This window comes from Anopheles aquasalis, chromosome 3, assembly GCF_943734665.1.
Source record: "Anopheles aquasalis chromosome 3, idAnoAquaMG_Q_19, whole genome shotgun sequence".
NCBI classification, from domain to species: domain Eukaryota; kingdom Metazoa; phylum Arthropoda; class Insecta; order Diptera; family Culicidae; genus Anopheles; species Anopheles aquasalis.
This window is the reverse complement of record NC_064878.1, coordinates 7,257,501-7,272,500: the sequence shown is the minus strand read 5'-3', so window position 1 is coordinate 7,272,500 and position 15,000 is coordinate 7,257,501. Positions and strand designations below refer to the sequence as shown.

Genomic DNA, 15,000 nt, shown 5'->3' with positions numbered 1-15,000 from the left:
CTCAATGTTCTGCTGCTGTAACGTTTGTAAGGATGGTATTTAACGTAAAATTCTAACAAATCGTTACCCTATTTTTTGCAGCCAGTATTTAAGAACTAATCCGTAGAAATGGAGTCAAAACTTGGATAGCTAACTAAATCATTTTCTTAAAATTAAAGACCAACCACGCTACTAAGATCCTTTTTCCTCATCTCAAGAGCGACGCAATGTTCTGTTGGCAGCACTGTCCAGCTGCTGCATCACGTTGGTTTAAGCCTCCCCCACCCTCTCCCATTCTACCCCACCAGCGGCCGGCGCAAACCAGCTTTTTGCGCAAAACAGAAACAAGCGCGATGATGTGCAACGTTCGAGCGAGCCGCCGACCCGAAGTGCGTTTCGTTTCGTGAACGGCGGCGGCGGCGGCCATCGAATCGCACGTCGTTGTAGCATGCGTACGCGATGATTGCACCGGCCCCACCGGCAGCTCCAACACCAACACACCAAAAAAACACTCACTCGGTCGGTGGAGCACGAATCAATCGGTTGTCGTTTGTGGCGGCAGAGACGACGACGACGACGGTGGTGCGTATACTCATCCCCATCCTCAATCCTTCCGGTGCCGCGGTTTGGTGCGATCTCGTTCCGGCTGCTCGCGTCGCGTGTTTCGTTGGTGTGTTCTGCGAGCCAGCAAGTGATGTGGTGAGGGGTCAGGAGGGGATGCCGAAGGTGTGGTGATATCCGCGAGATTGTGTGCGAACGGTGGCCGGGAATAGCTTAACCATCTCATCTCTTCGCGACCCACGGGTGTGATTGTGTGTTGCGTCTTCTCCCGTTTTGCTCCTCCACGCCTTCGTCTTCGCGGTTTCGGTGAAGAAGAAGCGGATGATGATGATGATGATGATTTTGGGGATGCGAATCGTGATGTCGTGCATCGCGGGAGCCCGGTTACCCAGCCTCCTGCCATTGGCAGCAACAGCAGCAGCAGCAGCAGCAACATCAGGCTCGCACGATCAGTCTTGTGAAGGTTCTTTCAGTTGATTGCCCTTCGGTTCGCGCTGATGATGATCATCTTTTGCTTCGATCGATTTAAAAGATTTCCAACCAGGTGTGCCACTTTTCACCATATTAAGTCTTGCAAAATCATGTCGCTTAATAAATTATAAAAAGACACAGCAGGCGAAAGGAAAGACGTACGCAAGTAGGCCCGGGAAGCAACAGGAGCATGTTTGTTTGAACAAAACGTGATATCAGAGCATTTTTTTAACGGAGCTGCTCACTCACTCAGCGCCTACAGTGGATGATTTCATCGAGTGCTGGCTGCAACGTGAACCTCGGTGCTGCTACTGCGTAGTTAATGCTTTGATAAGCGCGTACTTCACCTGCTGACGGAGGAACTGCTAATCAAAAGCATTTAAAATCTTATGCTTCATCAGCGAAAACGAAAAACGAGGCATCTGAGGGAGGTATCGGTGTTCAGTGTGCCCGGTTTCCCGGCTTTCCCATTCGCACTGATCCCACCGCCACCCGCGTGAATTCCCTCGAGCAAAAAAAAAGGGCTCGTAGCTATCTGTGCTTGGTGCTGGTGGCGCTACGTGGGGGCTACTCGTGTGAATTTTGAACCACACGCGGCCACCATTGTAGTTCCTTTGTTACGGTCTTGGTGCTTGCTACTGCCCTGGCTGTTGCTGCTGATAATGATTGTACTGACGACGATACGCTCCGGTCAGGCATACGTCGATGTGCGCGATGTGAGTGAGTGAGTGAGGTTTATCACGTTTTCACCTAATCCCCATTCCCATCCACCAATCCCTTCGATAAGGTGTAGAGTGTAGAGGTTGAAAGAAGTGTAAAGAAGAAGAAAAAAACAAGTGAAATAAGTTTCGCTCGTAAATCCTCGAATACCGTTGCGGCTTTGCGTGGAAGGTGTTGCAGAAGAAGATAAAAATATTCCTGCAAAAGATACAGCTCTCTGTACGGGCGTGATAGTGTTATCAAATCGACGGGAATCAACGGGATCCAGCAAGAGGCAGCCAACAGGCAGCAAAAGAATTCATCACCCAAGAATAGATTCGTCCGCCCACAGCACGAGGTAAGTAATGTTGTACCAAAAAAAAAACCAGAACTAATGTTAGGAAAAGGATCGGATCAAAGCGAAATGTTACAATCCTTCCCCTTGGGCTTGACAGCTTAAGATGGATTTGTTCTTCAGGAGCACGGGGAGATGACCCAAATAAATTGTTCTGTTTGCCAAGCGTCGAGATCCGTGAGCTCTCGGAGAAGATAATGTGTAGCAGACGGTAATCCCCATCCCCCTTTGCCCGATTCCCCGAAGACTTTGCCGTCCTTTTAATCCTTTTTGAAAGCACACATCTGAACTCCAAAACTGTGTCTCTCTCGCTCTCGCTCTTCGTTCGAGACGACGAAACACGACGTTGGCCCACACCTGGGTTCCCCCAAGCATCCGCCCGTAGCGAAGCAAAGGACATTCAAGGCAAACATCCTTCCTTTTCTTCTCTCGGCCATTTGGCTGCTCGCTGCTCTGGTGTGCGTTGCCTTGTGTTTATTTTTTTAGGCCAGACGACCTTGCTGGCACATTTTCGCGACCTTGCCGAGCCGAGGATACTGCTGCTGTTGCTGCTGCTGCTGCTGCTGTTGCTCTTCTTCGTGCTGATGGATGTCTCCTTGCGTTGGTGTGGGTGAAGGACGATGTGGATCTTATGTACTGTGAAGTATGACACGCAGAGAGCGAAGCAGTAATGTGGACTTTTCCGTGAATTCAACATTTGATTTTTCATCTGGGGACGATTTCCCACAAGACTCCTTGTTTTTTCCTCATTAAAAAAAGACCTCAAGACGAGAGGAAGAGAGACCATGGAATGGGTCTTGTGCCAACATCACTACGGTGCAGTTAATATGCGTCAAGAAGCACAGTACCAGTCCAACCAAAAGAAGGTAAAAAGCATTAAGCTCACCATTCAAGGCCTCCTACCTCGTTTTAACTTGGTGGCCTGCTCCGTGTGGTCTGTGTGCAAAATCTGTGTCATTTTTATATTTAAAAGAGGAATTTACAGCCGCAAAAAAAAGAAAAGAAGGAGTAGGTTATGCATCCTGGCCTGCTGCTCGTGTTCACCAACTTTCACATTCGATCGATCGTTGAGCGAGTGATTTTTATGAAGCTCCTCCGGTATCCATCGATGAATATTTGGCTTCTCAGTCACATCATTCGCGCTCGCTCGCTGAATAGCTGGCCTGTGTTGTGCGTGGCACATTTTCGTGGCCGGGGAACATTTGCCGGATTGATGATGACCCTTCTCGAGTGAAAGGATAATTAAAATTAATTTCCTGTACGTAACACCGTTCCACCGCTACCGTTAGTCGATTCCCGTACGCGCAGAGAAGGACCCAGAGGTTGCCATTTTGGAAAGGGTCAGCCAAGCCAACCTCGATGGAAGGGGGGAGGGGTCTCAGGGTTCGTACCGGAAATGGGTGGTAGGCCGAGTGTCGATGGCGGAAACTTTTCATTGGCGGGGGGGGTTCGTTTCAGGCGCCAGGGGCTATTTTCAGACACAGATTCGTCCGCGAAGCCCTTGGCTGTCCAGACAGATGTTTTTGGAGCCCCAAAGACAGACATACACAACGCCAAGACAACCGTCGGATCGTCGTAATCGCTGCACAAGCATTATACCACTTCTCCCTCACACGAAGCTCTTGAATGTGAACCGCGAACTTCGCATCGTGCCACAGTCATCTCGATCCCTCCTTCTCCACCGGCATTACATCGTCTCGACGACGCACTTCGCGCTGATCGACACGCGGGTCTCGAAGCGAATCGAATCCGATCCGCCGCTAGCCTCTGCCGCCAGCCCGATCCCGATGCCAATATCGGTCCCCTCTCCTCTTCGGGGGCTGCACTCGCCATCCGCGTCCGTTCAAAACCAAAAAGAAAGAAAAAAAACGGCGAAAACCACCCAACAATAAGAAGCCGAGGCAACGAGGCACACTAGGGAAACAGCAAGAAGTGAAGCGACGACGAAGAGACAAAAGAAATAACCAGTTTTCCCTCCTTCCTTCCTCCTTTTGGGGGGCCGACTTTCAGCCGACTTCTCACTCCAGTCCAGCGCCGATCCGTGCTCCGTGCTCTGTCCATCGGACGGAGCGGAGGTTTGGAGGCCATTATTTTCCGTGCCATTTTGGGGGGGAAAGGGAGAGGTCAGGCTCTGGACACACTACGTACAGAGCCGTTTGTCTACAGTGCGATGCTGTAAATGCAAGCAACTAACTATTGTGTAAGGCGGGAATGCAAAAGTATTTCTGAAAATTACAGTGTTTAAGGATTTAAAATCGCATTTTCACAGAAACGAAGAAATGGGCGAACTCTTAAGGAATCACAGGATCTTTCCAGATATCGTTATGTAGCGAATTTAGTAAAAAAAAACTAGTAACATTAAATGAGGCCATGCTCAAAGTAGGCGAACTTGTGAACGAAAAATTGGAGTCAAAGGGGGGACCTTGTTGATGTGGAGTCCATTTGGTTCGCGACTGTGCCTGGGTTGTGGTATCTGTGGTTGCTGTGATCGAGGAGTATAGAGGATACCACTGGGAGAGGTACGTAGGGGAGTAGAAAATTGGCTGACCAACGACCGAACGATACCTTTGGTCAGCCTCTCGGCAATCAGGCCTATAACAAGAAGACGAAACCGCACGCGAGACGAATGCGTAGACGCACCTCCCCGAGATGCTGATGCTCGGGAGATGGAGGCTCCGGTTTTTTTTTGGGGGATGGAAAATGTCATCATTTCAGTTCGTCTGTTTCGGTGGAGATGAGAGCGCACTTTGGGCGCTGGAACCAGCTGAGCTGGGTTGACTGATGGTTCCTTTCTCCTCGTCGGAGCGAATCTACATTTTTGGTGTGGCCAGCCGTGAACGTTGCCGAAGGTTATCTAAAGTGAGACGTTTAGATTTGATCAAAAGCTTAAACACCGGCTTGATTGAGTGAATTGTTCCCATTTGATTATCCAACTGGAGGAGAAAATAAACCGGGAAAATGGGAAAACAACGCTCATGAAAACGATAGCGGAAACGGTTGTGGTGATGGCCACGGAACTCTTTTCACTTTCACCCAAAAAGAAAAGCAAAATAAGGCGACTCTGGCTATGTTTCAGTTTGTGCTCTGTGCTTGTGTTGTGTGCACGCGTGGGGATCTAGTATGGGTGGCCACGGTTTTTCCGGCTTCCTCACGGAAAATGGCGAGTAAAAGCAAAAAGGTTAAAGGATTGTACCGCCCTGCATTTTCGAAAGCAAAACTGCAAACTCAGGGAGAGCGAGAGAGAGAGAGAAAGTATGAGGTTTGCCTTTTCGTTCGTGGGCTGCCTGGAGCCTGAAGTGGGTGGTACAGTGGGGCGTCTCAACGAAAAAGGACGAAGTTCACCGAAAGCTTTTCTGGCCACAGGAAGACCGTGGAAATGGCATTGAAAACCGAGCGAATCCGTCGTCGTCATCGTCGTCATCGTCATCGTTATTGATGTGAGGGAAAATGGGCTAAGGATCTCATTGGGGCAGCCTGGCGCAGGATGCTCTCACTTTCTTCTCGTGGGTCATTTTTGTTTTGAAATGCGCTTCCAAGGTCCTGCTGTTGGTGGCTGGTTTTCCTTTTTGAGATAGAAACCGATGGTGGAAAAATATTATTTTAATGCAAAACTTATCTGCATCAGGCCGATTGCTCAAACTGACGGCACGTTCTCGGATGAAAAATGCGCCCCAATTCGGGATGCAACGACCCCAAAATTTATTGCGTTGCAGAACTGCATCGCTTGAAGTGCAGCGAGCGCGAAGAGCGAGCAAGCAAACATTCTCGCTCGCTCGCTCACCGCTCTGGAAAGGTAAAGCAAACCAAAACAGCAATCGCAGCAACCAGCAGAAGGTGTAAAGGCAACGCAAAGAAGGTACCTTGATGCTCGGATTCTCTTTTATGCTCCAGTAAGTCCCAAACAGTATCGCATCCTCTCTTTCGCTCTGCGATGCAACTCTGACGTCATGCATACAGTTTGGGACATTAAAAAAACATTACCAACACGAATTTCACATGTTCCTTAATATTGCGCTTCTCAAAGTGTTGACGCACGGTGATGAAACCCAGATTTTCACCCCCCTTTATCACATAACTTTTTGGACAACTCTTCTTCTAAACAGTACGAGTTGGGCCATGCCTTAGCATGTTGGGTTTGCTCACAAGCAGCACCTTGGCGTGGCCTATTTTCTGTCCACTATCGTAGTCTCGCGCGCGCATGTTTACGCGTGTGTGAGTGCCCGTGTGTACGTGTGTTGAGCTTGACATTGAACTTGAGACGCCATTTCCAAATACAAAGTTTCTCGCCACCGCCGTGTTTTGGTGTCTCGCTGGCCCGATCTCAGCACATCACAACCCTAATTGAAAGGACCCCAAATCGTGCGTGCGTGCAGGTCGTGAGTCTGTTCAAGGGGACCACCTTTGGAGGTGGAACCCACCTTGTGCGGCAGCCAGAAAGCGTAGGAAGGTGATGTGAAAATTTGCTCCTCGTTTTTTGTTTTTGCTCTACTGCATCGCAGCAACCATTGTGCGCCCAGGTGAAGTAACAAATTCCAGGGTGGTGTTTTGCGGATCACGGGGCCGGTAGAAGAAGGGCTACTCCGGTGGCCAGAAATAATCAGTGAAGCAGTGTAGGCGCGCTTGCTCATGTGATTTTTTACCAAACAGATAGCGAAACGAAATCGAACTGATGCAATATTAATGTTTTCTGCGCTCTCAGTGGACAAACGAAGCAATTGTGGAAAAAATACTTTCGCATGGCGTACTTTGTGTAACTGAGCGGAAAAGTGATGAAAATGGACCATTTCTTTGTAAGCAATCAATCGATAACGGTGAGCATCCGGTCAAGTAGTCAGGTAAGAAAAATTCCATCACTTTGAGCACAGGGCACCTGATATGGGAATCCCATCCCTTCTCTATCGGTGTAAATGTAGGGTGAAGTTATCTGAAAGCGATTAGATTAAGGATGGATGTTTGACGTAATACCACGACACACCTCTACCGATCTAAACCTTACGTGTGGGTTCAGTTCAATTTAAATGTTTTATTGAACATAACCAGTCCGTCTCCTTCTCGGCAAACACAAGCATATAGCACCCGGGGCAGACAACGGGCTCTCGTAGTAAAAACTAATCCACCGGCTTCAGGGTGATGAACCGCGACAGCACTAGCACGACGGCGATCGTAGCGAGGACGAAGCAGACGGCAAACATGTAGAAGCTCTCCTCGGTGAACACATCGGTGAAGGCCGGTATCTGGTGATACCAGTTCTCGATGATGGCCATATGGCCTCCACCCTTGCCCAGCTTCTTGTGTGACATGGCTAGGTTGCTCTGCTGCTGTTGGTCTTTTGGCCGCTCGCCACTCGGAACTAACGCCGCTTACCACCCGCTCCACCGACCGCCTTCTTCTCCGACTTGGTCTTCACGGCGCTCGTCACGATTTCCTTCGGTGCGAGGGCGCTCACGTGCCGATTGCACAGCTTTAGCAGCTCGAGAGTGGACAAGTTTTCGCTGCTTAGTTCGATCTTTTTTAACTTAGCCTCGGCTACGATGGAGAGATGGAAGCTTTTAAAAATGGTTCTCGATTCACCATTTCCCTCCTTTTCGTTACCTTGTACCGATGGTATTAGCTGGAAGACTATCGAGGGAGCTCGCCGGTCACAGAACACCTCCGTCTTCAGCACACAGGTCGGGTTGGTTTGTGTAATTTTCGGTGCCGAAAGGTGGTGCAAAAACTCCCTGCAAAGACGGAGAATACCGTGTTGGGCCCGTTAGTTAATCCGGAACGTTCTCGAACCATGTTTATGTTGTGGGTTATGCTCTCTCCTCCTTTCATTTCCTTTTTTTTTTGCAAAACAAATCTCTCTCTATCACATTCTCGCTCGTATCGTCGTGTGGCACCTATGCTAACTGGCTATCTCGTTCTTTCCATCTTTTCCCCCATTTTAGGCAGCGCATGGTTAAAGCATGTCCACGGAACGGGAACTAACTCCGGGCACCACGCAGCAGCTACACTCTCTGGCCTACTCGGATATGGCCACACATATTCAGCTGAACGGAGTAATCATGGGCAAATCGTTTAATGGTAAGAAGCCTGACACTGACTGCGACTACTGTGGGGCTGCTCCCCTCTTGCAAAATCCCCACAGACGAGAATCGAACGCACAATTTTCCAAACACTCTCTAGCTCCTCCAGTTTACCTCAATTCTTGTGCAAGTCCTGCCTTTGCGTGCCTGTCGCGGCCGCCAGTTTTTACTGATTTTCTCAACTCGCCCCCGAAATGGTCGGAACGAAAAAGAAGTGCAACAATGCTCGCGCTCACGCTCGAAATACGTCGTCAGCTCCATCTCCTATTTCTGACGCACGCATGCGCATCCTTCGGGGCGTCCGCGGATTTTCCTGGCCCCATCTCTGCGAATCGCCCGGCCACCGGGTGCTGCCACTGTTTGCCTCGCTTACCTCGTCGGCACGGCGCTCTCGTGGAATGGATCGAAGGATACGGTGATCCGCTGTACCGCTTTCAGGTTCACAAGCTTCAGCTGTTTGCCGATCGCCGACACAATACCGCCCGATCGCCGGAATGCACCTCCCACCTTAATGGACATTTTGTTGCCTTGTGGTTTTATGTTTTCCGCCGGAGAAACAGTGTTTTCATGAAACTGTGTGTTGTTTCATAACGAGTCGCACGAACACGCTTCTCCACACGCACACACACGCAGATACAGCGAGACTGCATGACACTGCGGCCTACTGCATGATATTGTCGTAGATGTCCGTTTATGTGGCCTGCTTCCGCGCTCTAGCAGCGATTTAACGACAATTTTCCGACGTTTTTCCGATGATTTCCCATGAATTTTGTCATAAGCCGTGTCCTCAGCATGTCCGTTCGCTTTGCCGTTGTGTTTGAGAACATTTTGCAAATGATTTCATCTGTTTAGTTAAAACACTTTGGTCGCGGCCTCTTTCTGTTCGCGTTGGCTGCGTACTTGTCGGTGAGATTGTGTAATTTTGCATTTCCCGTGAGTTCGTTTTTTGGAAACCGTGTATCGTGCTCAACGGATGGAATCTCTAGTGTCCTGGTACCGTTTTGTGTTGCTTTGGTGCCTGCAAAAGTGAAAAGAATTAGCAGGATTCTCCGTTTTTGTGTGACTCGCCGTGGTGTGCCGTGCTCGAATCCGCCTCGAGCAGCTGCTCGAACGTCGCGTTGTGCTGCGGTCTCACAACTACAAGCGTGCGCGCGTTTGCTGGTGTGCGTTGGTTTTACAGCGATCCGCGAGGCCATTTTGGCTCGGGAATTAGGAACTGTGTGAAAGTCGCGCGCCTCGCGAGCACCGTTTTCGTGCGTGCAAAGTCGGTGAAAAAAGGGCCAAAACCGCACCTGTGCAGCTGTAGCGATCGACCAAAAGGCGGTTCCGGCGGAAAAGTGTGGCGTACGATCGGTCGCGGACGGTTCTTTTCATTTGTGGGCCATCTAAGGAAGCTGCCTGTAATTGGTTCGTTGGAAGCGACGACACAGAAGCAGAGCGAGCGAGCGAGCGAGCGAGAGGGGCATCGTTGCGAGAAGCATTTCAGAACCGTGACACGGCCGTAACCTCATCGTCATCATGTATCCCGTAGGACAACGTAAGTAACGGATCCGGATTGAACGGAATTGCTTGTGTACGACACACCAGGAGTGGCAGGAAGGAGCCCCAGAATCGTGTCTGGCATGTGGTTATTACGAAGCACACTAGGGCGCGGGGGGTGGTCGGTGGTGGTGGCCGTGTGGTGACGATTGTGCTGCTGCTGCTGTTGCCCCCATCCCCTGGGGTTCGTGGAGTGGAACGAGATTAAGGGAACGCACGTCACGAAAAAAATCTTCGAAGCAATTAAAGTATGCGGAACGTGCAAAAGCGTGCCTCAAAGGGTCATTTCCACAAGGATTCGTCATTTCAACCCCTGTGTATGCGTGTGTGAGTGAAGCAGTGTCAGGCCTTGAACAAGGGGTGGGAGGGAGGGGACGGAGTAATCTCTATGGAGATGTGTACGAACCGAAATGAAGAGTGAGTTTTACAAAAATAATGTTGCTGTGCGGTGGCAACAATTCAAATTTCTTAAAAAATTATCTTATCTTAAAAATTTCTTAAAGTGAGGTTTTGTCGTGGTTCCTTCTTTGACAAAGGCCAGGTTGGGGGAGGTCTGCACCCCATAAATGGTTTTATGTTTTGCGGGGGGAAGTGTGGTGCGCAAGCTTGCGAGGGGGGTGCTCGAGTGTATGCGTTTGTGTTAGTGTTTTAGTTCTATTGCATTGTTGGAAGGCGCGATGCTGCCGTATTGTGGAGTAGTGGCGGAACGTAAAAACCGACGTGCGTGTACCAAGAAGCGCAACAGCAGAACGCGCGGTCAAGCGCACAATTCTGGAGACGGCTTGGGCAAAGAAAAGTTAATGTTTCACCGGATTCTAAAGGGCACTGGAGAGGATACATGGATGCTTAGATGCTAGAGGATAACACACAGTATGCTATGGCTCCCGAACTAGCTCCACGACACACGAGGAGCCATCTAGATACCACACGCAGAGTTGTCCAGCTGTCGACTGGATATTTTATGAGAAAATAAGACGACGACCCAGCCCTTATTCTATTTTTAGGTCCATCTATATCAATACAATGGACATGGATTCAGAAGTTATTGAAAGTCCCCCATAAAACAGACCACCAGAGGTTGAAGATCCTTCCCGAAGTAGACGGAGAAGACTAGACAGATTGTCGGTCGTATGGCTGACTAGCTTAGAAGTAAATAATTTGGATGGCGCCTGTGTGTGCGTACGATCGAGTGCATTCCTGTGCAAAACCGATTAAATACGGGCTAGTACCTTCGCTGATGCAATAGGAAAACTTTTCTCTGGCCAGAAATGCGAAGAAAATGATCATCTTCACTGCCTTTTGCTGCTACTTTGATGTCCCTCGTGCTGCTCGTGATGGGTGGTTGATGGAGTAAAAAGTATCACCTGCTCCTCGTACGCTGTGTGCGTCTGTACGTTGCGTGCTTTGCACAAGTGTTGCCCTCCGCTAGTGCGCGTGAGAGACGATGAAAACATCGAACAGCCGGATGGCGCCGCTATGACAAGCACGAGACGGCCCAGTACCGAATAGCATACGCCAGAGCGAGACAGAGAGAGAGAGGACTGCTGTACGCGTTCTTGTGCGCCGTTGCCGTTTTGATGGGCTTCTTCTTTTCCCCGTTGCTGCTGTCCGGATTCGGGGGGCTTTCTCCGAAAAATGTCAACAACCTTTCCGTACTATCGTAGTACCGTAACCACCGCCGTATGCGAAAGGATTCTCCTCTCGCGACTCGCGGCATTCGCTTTGGCGCGTTTTCGCGTGCAATGTTTCGAGTGGTATTTCGGTTTTGCTGTCGTCAAAACTATCTTCTTTTGATGTTACCCTTTTTCAACGTTACTCAATTGATAGAAAACCTCAAACGAATGTTTAAGTAGGTAAACATAATCAATGGGGTTACCGAAAGAGAGAGGGGTGGCGGGCTAACAAAGAGCTGGTTCATGCATTTTTCGACTTCAAAACAGCAACAGCCATGGCAGAAGGGGTAGTAGAAGGGCGGCGGGATACTGTCTCGCCTGTGGGTGTCGCACGAAGAAAAGCGCGATCGTTTGCCACGAAATGCCTTCGCGACGCAAGGGGTGGCTAACCTAAATTTGGTTTATTTTTTCTTTACTTATCGGCGGGTTTCGTTCATGATGGTGGCTAGTGTGGTTGTCGCCGAGGTGCGTCTGCTCTAAATACTCCACCGAAAACATAGCACGGAGTTGTGCGATGATATTTGTTGAACGATGTTTTCCATTCCTCCCCCACTCGATCGCCTCCTTGTAGATAGACCCTACCGACCGCGCTCTTGATCTGCGCCTCGAGATCCCTCTTTGTTGTCTCTTTGTTTGCCCTCCGTTGGGCCCACCCGAAAAGAGATTTCGTCTCTGTTTTTCATCGTCTGTTTTTTCATCGGTTCTTTTAATGTTTGAATCGCAAAAGGCTGCTGTTCGTACGGTTTCGTCTTCGCTTTTTCTCTGGGGCCGCTCGATGATACCGTGATTTTGTAGGTCAACGACATCTAAGCGCTTCTGCGTGTAAATACGCGTCGTGTGCGCCCCAAACGGTGGTCGTGGTGGTGTTGGGTGGTTTTAGAAGAGAAATCGTTTTCTTGTTTTCCGAGTGAGAAAAGAGAGAGAACGCGAAGAATGGGTTATGCTTCCGAAAGAGTAATGCTCCTCCGGTTCGAGGAGAGCATAGTGGGCTCAAAGATGTTTGCTTTTATTGTTTCAAAGCCACACGCTTCTTACGATCTGACTCTCGGAGAGTAGCAGACCCCAAAAGCAAGGAGGTTGTGGAAGAGCAGCAGACCCCCGGGAGGACAATGGAATGTGCGCTCCGAGACGCAAAAGCATAACATCTGTTGCATCGCGCGAGAACATGGAACGCCGGCGGTTGCTGCGTTACGTTGCCAAGGTATTTACCGTTTGCCCGGTTGCTACGTCACTTTACGGTCTCTGTGTCGGTCGTGATTGAGTTTTGTGGTGGTTCGATAGTTCTATCACCACCACCACAAACGACCGTTTCGATTCCGGGGTCCGGTTGTTGATCATTCTTGGCCATTAAAAAAAAAGGCGATTACTTCATAGATTGCCCCCACCAGTCATCGCCCACCACGGTTGGCTGGTGTGTAAGAATGTGTAGTATCGCAATCAGTGTCCAGCTGCGGTGTGGTATACCGCAACACCCTTGAGAAGGGATGACGATGAATGAGCGCGCTGGTTACTATGATTTTTGCATGACTCAGCAGTGCCCTCGTCGTGGTGGTACCGCCGGTTCGTTGCTAAGTACGGTGGGGTGGTGCTATGTGGCGATATGAATTAATCAAATTAACGCAACTAACTGCCGGCATTTAAAAACCGCTCTAACCGCTCTGTACAGAAGTGCGATAAGAACTCGATGTTTAACCAACAGCCACCGATGGCACAGAAGCTTTGCATATTGGGCACCACTGCCGTTCAACTAATCTGAATGTCTCCCGTGGGAAAGTCCGCGCATTAGTCACGGGCGAAAAGCATGATGCAACATCCGTTACCGCTGTTCCGCCATAATTGTGTTTAGGCAACTCATTTTGCCATAGAATATGTTCGTCATTCTCCAAACAATTGCACATAGAATCTGTTAATCATAAACATTCTAGCATAAGTTTCAGGTTTAAATGGGAGCCGTCGAATGTTTGGAAAATTGTAGCAACGTTCTTTTTGTTGTTGTAGATTTATTTTTTATTTTTCAATTTCCCTTGCAACCATCCATTCCATTCCCTGGATCTCCTGTATTTATGACTCGTCCTACAGCCCTGTTTACCCTCTTAGTTGATGCGTGTTTAACGTTCTTTCGTACTGTCCCCATTCCCCCCTGCCAAATTTAATGTCTCGTTGTGTGGTAGAGAAAGAGTGTGCGGTGATCATATGCATAGTTGTGGCGCAAAGAAAATATCGTTTTTCCGTTTCTTTTTTTTCTTCTCTTTATTTTTAGAATCACCATGGACTTCTTCGCCGCCAAGGCCCCCAAGTCCGTCTCAGTCGCAGACCAGCTTCGATACACTATCACGTAAAATACCTGCTTTCTACTTTGTTTGACACATGTTTTCGAATCTATTGTTCATAAATTACACTGTCGATCGGTAGGAATCGCACAAATTGGCTAGTGAAAAGAGGAAGAAAAAGAAAAAAAAAACAACTGCTAGCAAAGGAAAAGATTGTTTGAGAAGATTACGCTCTGCGCTACTGAAATGCCAGCGAAAAGAAGAAGAAAAACTAATTTATGAATCGATACATTCGAAAAACGGAAAAGTGACAAAAGAATTCAAAATTCAAAAATGAATCCAAATTGCAAAAAAACCAATACGAAAAAAGAAGAAAATTCTGCTACAACACACCAAAGAGTGCCTTACAAACGATTTCTCGTCCTGTCGGAAACCATGTTTTAGTCTGAAGAACGAAGCAGGATTTTGCCTCTCCCCCTAAAAATCCAACCACCACACAAAACATTTCAATTTTTGCCATCTCTTGTCTTGTCTGTGCGTTCGACATTGTTGGTTTTGTGTTTCATTTTTATCATGCTATCATTGCTCGCGGTCCATTGAAAGTTGTTATTTCAGATCTTTCGTTTTACTTTTATTTTATTTTTATTTACATTTTTGAATGCCAAACGGACCGCATTTTGTGTATCACTTTCTTCCGCAAATAATGTTGGGAGAGTTAAATGTTTTCTAACCGATTTATCGATGCCTGCATTGCCATTAACGCAAATGCGAAAGTAGAATGTCTTGTGTACATACGAACTACTTTGCAAATAACTGAGTTAAGCTTCTGTCACTAACAGTATTAATCAATCAAGAATTTGCTTAACTGAGCTTAGATGAATTGAGTTAATAATTAGTATGGACAAATTTCGTTGAACTTTTCACTCAACAATCATTATCTTTGCATTTAGAACTCGATTCCCGTTACTTTATACCTTGTTTCCAACAAATAGTCTTCATTCTTTTGGTTATTTCGGTTTTTTTCTTTTGTTTTTGTTCTTTCCATGAATTTCCTCATCCCGAGAGACTGATTTCTCTTGGTTCCGTTTATTCACCGCCTAAAATACACAAAAAAGAAGGAAGTTATGAGCTACCGTAAAAGGAGCTAGTGTTAAATGCTCAAAATATTGCAAGAAAAGAATTCAAAATTTGCAAATTATTTGGTAAAGAGAAGAACTTGAACAAAATTTAGATTGGCAATGTATATTGGCAGGAATGAGCAGGGCACAGATTAACGCTGAATCCTTTAGACCAGCTATCGCCTGCTGCATTATCTGTACAAAGTTTCAGCATCGTGCAGTTGTAGCAGCAGCTACGTCGCGCTATGTGAGCTTAGGGAAATGTGC

At 48.1% G+C, this 15,000-nt stretch overlaps 3 protein-coding genes across 5 annotated transcripts in view; 1 reads left to right on the top strand and 2 right to left on the bottom strand.

Moving 5' to 3' along the window:
- The first annotated feature begins 6,386 nt into the window (after positions 1-6,386).
- The window catches only part of LOC126577862 (protein argonaute-2), an 18,176-nt gene continuing 9,562 nt past the window's right edge, over positions 6,387-15,000 (top strand). For 2 of the 3 annotated variants that reach the window (XM_050239851.1, XM_050239850.1), the window contains exons 1-3: positions 6,387-6,900; positions 7,996-8,131; positions 13,606-13,680. In XM_050239851.1, coding sequence (XP_050095808.1) covers positions 8,014-8,131; positions 13,606-13,680 — 193 coding nt within the window. In that variant the 5' untranslated portion in view covers positions 6,387-6,900; positions 7,996-8,013. Of the gene's footprint in view, positions 6,901-7,995; positions 8,132-9,343; positions 9,671-13,605; positions 13,681-15,000 lie in introns of those variants that run through there. The other variant, XM_050239852.1, reaches the window with a different exon arrangement.
- Positions 7,044-7,365, bottom strand: LOC126577866 (uncharacterized). Its single transcript, XM_050239855.1, has one exon. The coding sequence runs from the start codon at positions 7,363-7,365 to the stop codon at positions 7,174-7,176; it is 192 nt and encodes a 63-aa protein (XP_050095812.1). The 3' UTR covers positions 7,044-7,173.
- On the bottom strand, positions 7,044-8,742 carry LOC126577865 (uncharacterized). The gene is made up of 3 exons (XM_050239853.1): positions 8,507-8,742; positions 7,658-7,785; positions 7,044-7,591 (listed from the first exon to the last, which is right to left on the bottom strand). The coding sequence occupies exons 1-3, from the start codon at positions 8,650-8,652 to the stop codon at positions 7,416-7,418; spliced, it is 450 nt and encodes a 149-aa protein (XP_050095810.1). The 5' UTR covers positions 8,653-8,742; the 3' UTR covers positions 7,044-7,415.

What these genes read in the sequence shown, in the direction of transcription:
- LOC126577866 (XM_050239855.1), bottom strand. Translation starts at nt 7,365, where the DNA reads ATGTCACACAAGAAGCTGGGCAAGGGTGGAGGCCATATGGCCATCATC.
- LOC126577865 (XM_050239853.1), bottom strand. Translation starts at nt 8,652, where the DNA reads ATGTCCATTAAGGTGGGAGGTGCATTCCGGCGATCGGGCGGTATTGTG. An exon ending in GAGAGCGCCGTGCCGACGAG is followed by an intron (nt 7,786 to 8,506) that starts GTAAGCGAGGCA and finishes CCGTCTTTGCAG; the next exon opens with GGAGTTTTTGCACCACCTTT. An exon ending in GCTAATACCATCGGTACAAG is followed by an intron (nt 7,592 to 7,657) that starts GTAACGAAAAGG and finishes TCTCCATCGTAG; the next exon opens with CCGAGGCTAAGTTAAAAAAG.